Here is a 4,979-nt window from a genome sequence, read left to right as displayed (position 1 = left end):
TATGATTGTTTGATTGCTTATCCTAAATATGCACTTTTCATCTTAAAATACATTAGTGTCTAAGAAATCTTTGACCAGAACTTTTAACCTGCACTATCTGGTCAGCTAATATTTATGACACAAGTGTTCGTAGAAATCATTGTTATTTTGAAGTATTTTATCATATTGCACACATGGAAAAATGTAGAACTCCGCTGAATGTATCCGTAACCGGCGTCATTTCAGATGTAGAAGAAGTCTACATGACTATATTATATTTGCAACAGACAGAAGATCAGGAGATAATGTGAAGTATGGTTGTTTTTTTTCTTCATTAAGCTATTTTTTAGAATAGCGTAAACGAAATAAACTTTTCGTGCAAAGGTAAAGGATGTATACATATCCATACTGTTGTGTACTATGACCGACTAGACTTTATTCTCTTAAGTTTATCAACTCTTCTGCAAGAGCTTTTCGTCCTGGCACTTTTTGAAAGGGTGATTTTTAGGATACATAAAGAATGTTTCATGTCAGTTTGACATATAAAGTTGTTCATGGTATGGCACCTGTCTATTTAACGGATTTACTAAATGTCCGCACTCCTGGCCGTTTGCTGCGTTCAACTACTGAGGGGGTAATAACTTTGCATCAACCGATTTGTAACACAGTATACTATGGTGAGCGGTCTTTTGCTGTCTGTGCCCCACGTTTGTGGAACAAACTGCCTTTTGGGGTCAGAACGTCTCCTAATTTTAATGTTTTTAAGTCAAATCTCAAGACCTATCTTTTTAGGAATGACATTGTGTAGTTTTTAATCAGCGACTGTCTTCTCATTTTATTTAATTGTGGCTCTCAGTTTTGTGTTTTTACTCTTGTAATTTTTATTCAATTGTGACTGTCAGTTTTTTTAACTCTTGTAATTTTCGTTTTTTGATTGTGTTTTGTGAGGCGCCTTGAGATGTTCCATTCATGGAAGGCGTTTTTAAAGTAATAAATATTATTATTATTATTATTATTATTATTATTATTATTATTAAATATTAGTTCTCATGCAAATTTTGCTTCAAGTGTTTTATCTGTTCTATACTATTTACATCATTGATGTTTGCATATAAATATATTCTAAGTGAATATGTATCAAAACGCATCTTCACAACAACTTTTTTTGAAACCTCCAATTATAAATATGCTTTCCCGGCTTACAGATACGATTCGTGTTAGCTCATCTGAAACCTCTGAAAGTTCGTTTTATGTTCCCTTTTGTTTTTATGTTAATCTAGAGCACGATTGGAACTAATTTGGGATAATTGGATGGTGAAGTAATGTTGATTTAATCTGCAAATGTAAGCTCATCTACTTTTCTTTTTAAGTTAGGGACTGGACATAAATTACAGGGGGCGGTGTTTTTTGAAACACCGCTGCATTAAAATAGTGAACCTTCATAAATTCTTGCACAAAAATAAGTGACCCTCCCCCTTATCCGTGCATAAGAATAAGTGACCCTCTCCTGTTACTCAATACCCCATAACAAACCCGCAATGTGTTCAAGTCCCCCCTTCTGACTTGCTATACTTTTGAAGTCCCCCCTCCCAAAAGGAAGGCAAAATGTGGCTGATATAATGCTTTTGTCCAAAAAATATCAAATCATATGTGTGTGATAATTCATGTAAATGTACTTTGCTTGAAGTGGCAGGTAAAAAGTGCATTCGTGTACAAAAAATGTCATTTTTAGATTTCATCAATAATGTTGATTCACTATACATGGTAGTCTATGAGAAAACTATGAACGTGTATTTTCCAATATAAAACTAGCAATATCTGTTCATCTATAGACGTTTAATAACTGATATAAATATACTTGATTAGCATGGGTTGTTTACAAGGGAACATGTTAACAAGAAATTTGATTTTGGAATTTCGCCTAAAATGTTGATCCACTATACATGGTAGTCTATGACAAAACTATAAATAATTTTTCCCAATTAAAAACATGCAATATTTTTGCATATATGGACCCTGAATAATTGATATAATTGTACTTGATTAGCAGAGGTTGTTTACAAGGGAACATGTTAACAAGAAATTTGATTTTGGAATTTCGCCTAAAATGTTGATCCACTATACATTATAGTCTATGAAGAAAATATGAATATTTTTTTTAAATACAAAACTCGGTAAATCTGTGTAATTATGTATGCTTGATTATTGATATTAATGCACCTGATTAGTAGAGGGTGGTTACACGTGCATTTATGTACAAGAACTTTGATTTTAGAATTTCACCGAAATGTTGATCCACTATACATTGTAGTCTATGAGGAAACTATGAGTAGTTTTTTTTAAATACAAAACTAGGCAAATCTGTGTATTTATGTATACTTGATTATTAATATTATGTACTTGATTAGACAAAGGTGGTTACAAGTGTATGTGTGCAAGAAATTGGACTTTTGAATCTCACCGAAATGTTGATTCACTATACATTGTAGGCTATGAGGAAACTACAAATAACACATAGGTTATTTGCTCCCAAATTGTTATTTAAAGGTTGTTTGACCTGAAGCTTCTAGTTATCATTGTTGACACTACGCACTATTCTTAATAGTTTGTATTCTGTCAAATTCCTCAAAAATAAAAACGTACATACAGTGACATGAACATTTGACATCGACCTATACCCAATGTATTGCCAATGGGAGAATGATATCAAATAAGTTATCTCCAAAATTGTTATTGAAAGGCTAAGTTGAAACTTCTAGTCATTTTAAGGGAAAGTTACGCACAACAGAGAAGTTGGGTGAGTAGAAATCAGGACAACGTTAACCTAAATCTTTTGCCTCAATGTGGCTGCTTGGATCATCAATAAACTGTTGAATACAGCCTAAAACTTACTGGAAAGGCGCGGCGAAAATGAAAATGGAAGAAAATGAAACTGCCAGAAGGTATTTTTTTGTTAATTTCAGTATTCCATATTCTTCAATAGGTGCACTTGCAAGTTTAGCTTTGATCAATGAAAGATGGTGACGTTCCCCCATTGCACAAAATTTTATGACCCTTCAAAAATGCTTGCGCGAAAAATGGCGACCCACCCCCAAAAAATACCGGCCCACCCACTCCTCTGTAATTTATGTCCAGTCCCTTACACATGTGTTTTTATGAGTAATTTGTAATATCGCTACATTCAGCTATATGGAACATAACACTTTTGAGAAATTTGAAAAATATAAAGATCCAATTATCCCAAATTAGTTCCAATTATGTTCTAGGCTGTTGATTTTGAGTAAAGTGTGACGATGATGATGATGACAGTGACTATGATGACAAAAACAACTCATTCTACTACCGCTATTACTACTAAATAACAGCAGCAACAGCAACAACAACAACAGCAATTATCACCATCATCATCAAAATAATTTTACCATCATGCAAACTTCAACTTTATATTACAATCCTGATTCACCCACTACATTTTGTTTGACTTGAACTGCCACCAAGGAATTGGTTTAAATGTTTTCTGATGACCGGAGTTCTTTCGCTAATCGTTGATGGAAAACATACTGTGACATTTCAACTCTGGGTACATAACGACCAGCATCGTAGGCAGAAGACATCAAACCTAAGTGGACTCCCTCGCAGATTTCGTCATCTTCATCCTGTATTTTATCAGCCAGGCCAACACTCTCTTCGATAAAATTGCTTACTTCATCTCTTGGTTTGTTCTGAAAGTATGACTTATCCAGAAAGAAGTCGAAGACGAAATCTGTACGGTCATATTCATGAGGAATTAAGGTTATTGCCTCAACCCATGGCCCATATCTGCTGATCATGAAATTTGGATAAATGTAGATGTATGTAGAACTTTTACCGATACGTGTCTCTGCTTTCGGGTTGTTTGGATTTGTCTTTAACACCTGAATAGTAAAATCTTCAGTTACATCTAACATCTGCAGCGTTGACGCATCGTAGTAGCCATCGCTAAATGTTTTGTGAGTTACGTCAACATGGTAGCCACCATCGCTAAAGTTTTCAACCACAGTTTTCCAGTTGCTGTTGATTGTACGGGTGATTCGCTTCGCAAAGACGACGTCTTCCACATCAGGGTCATAGTCCAACTGTTTGAGAACTGTCTCCACTTTGTCTAGTTTCAAGCCTTTACTTTCAACACCAGTTGAGTTGCCAGTCATCTTCACAAGCACAAATGGACCCCAGGTGGTCACTGCCAGCGACTTCAATCCGTTCTCTTTGGCCTTAAAGTTTTGGATTCCCTTCATTTTGGTTGCCTTCAAAAGCCTGCCATCCAATGCATAGGACCATCCGTGATAAGAACAGTCGAATTGGCTGACGGTGTCTTCTCCCTTGGCTACTGGCATACCTCTGTGACAACACACGTTTAGGAAAGCTCGTAGCTGTCCCTGTAGATCTCTACAGACCACCAATGGTTCGCCTACCACATTCGCTGTAAAATACTGCCCGGCATGCTGTACCTGATCTTTTCGACCAATTGCAAGCCAGTTGTTCTTGAAAACTGTATCTTTCTCAAGTTTGTACATAGCGGGACTTGTATACCAGGATGAGGGTGGAGTAATGGCTCGATCTATGGGAACTGAAAGATCGTATCTGTGCACCATTTCTCTCAATTCCTGGTCGACTCGATTGTCGTGCTGACGGCTTTGCATCTGGAAGACAGCGCTCCTTCCAGTTGAGAAAACACGACGGAATGCTAGACGTGCGTTGACTAATCTTCCGATAGCGGAAAACATGTTGGATGAGAAGTCTGTGCGCTATGGTTCGTGTAGGTTACCGAATGACTAACTTCCCCGTCCAGAGTGTTGTATCTGTAGATAAGCTTTCCTTAAATGACATGCATGATAGGGATTGTCCCGCCTCCAGGACGAAACTAGCGTCCATCCATTTGATCAAAATTGACACTCTGTCAAAAAGGAGTTATTACGGTCTACGATGGGCGTGCCTATTTTTCTTCGTGCCTTGGTGAAAAT

The 4,979-nt window shown here is 36.6% G+C and overlaps 1 protein-coding gene across 1 annotated transcript; it reads right to left on the bottom strand.

Annotated features, from left to right (window-relative positions):
- Positions 1–3,485: 3,485 nt before the first annotated feature.
- On the bottom strand, positions 3,486–4,742 carry LOC139122332 (uncharacterized). Its single transcript, XM_070687727.1, has one exon. It carries the CDS (start codon positions 4,740–4,742, stop codon positions 3,486–3,488), a length of 1,257 nt encoding a protein of 418 aa, XP_070543828.1.
- Positions 4,743–4,979: the final 237 nt, after the last annotated feature.

This window comes from Ptychodera flava, chromosome 22 (assembly GCF_041260155.1).
Source record: "Ptychodera flava strain L36383 chromosome 22, AS_Pfla_20210202, whole genome shotgun sequence".
In the NCBI taxonomy this organism is placed as follows: domain Eukaryota; kingdom Metazoa; phylum Hemichordata; class Enteropneusta; family Ptychoderidae; genus Ptychodera; species Ptychodera flava.
This window is presented reverse-complemented; position numbering and strand designations above follow the sequence as displayed.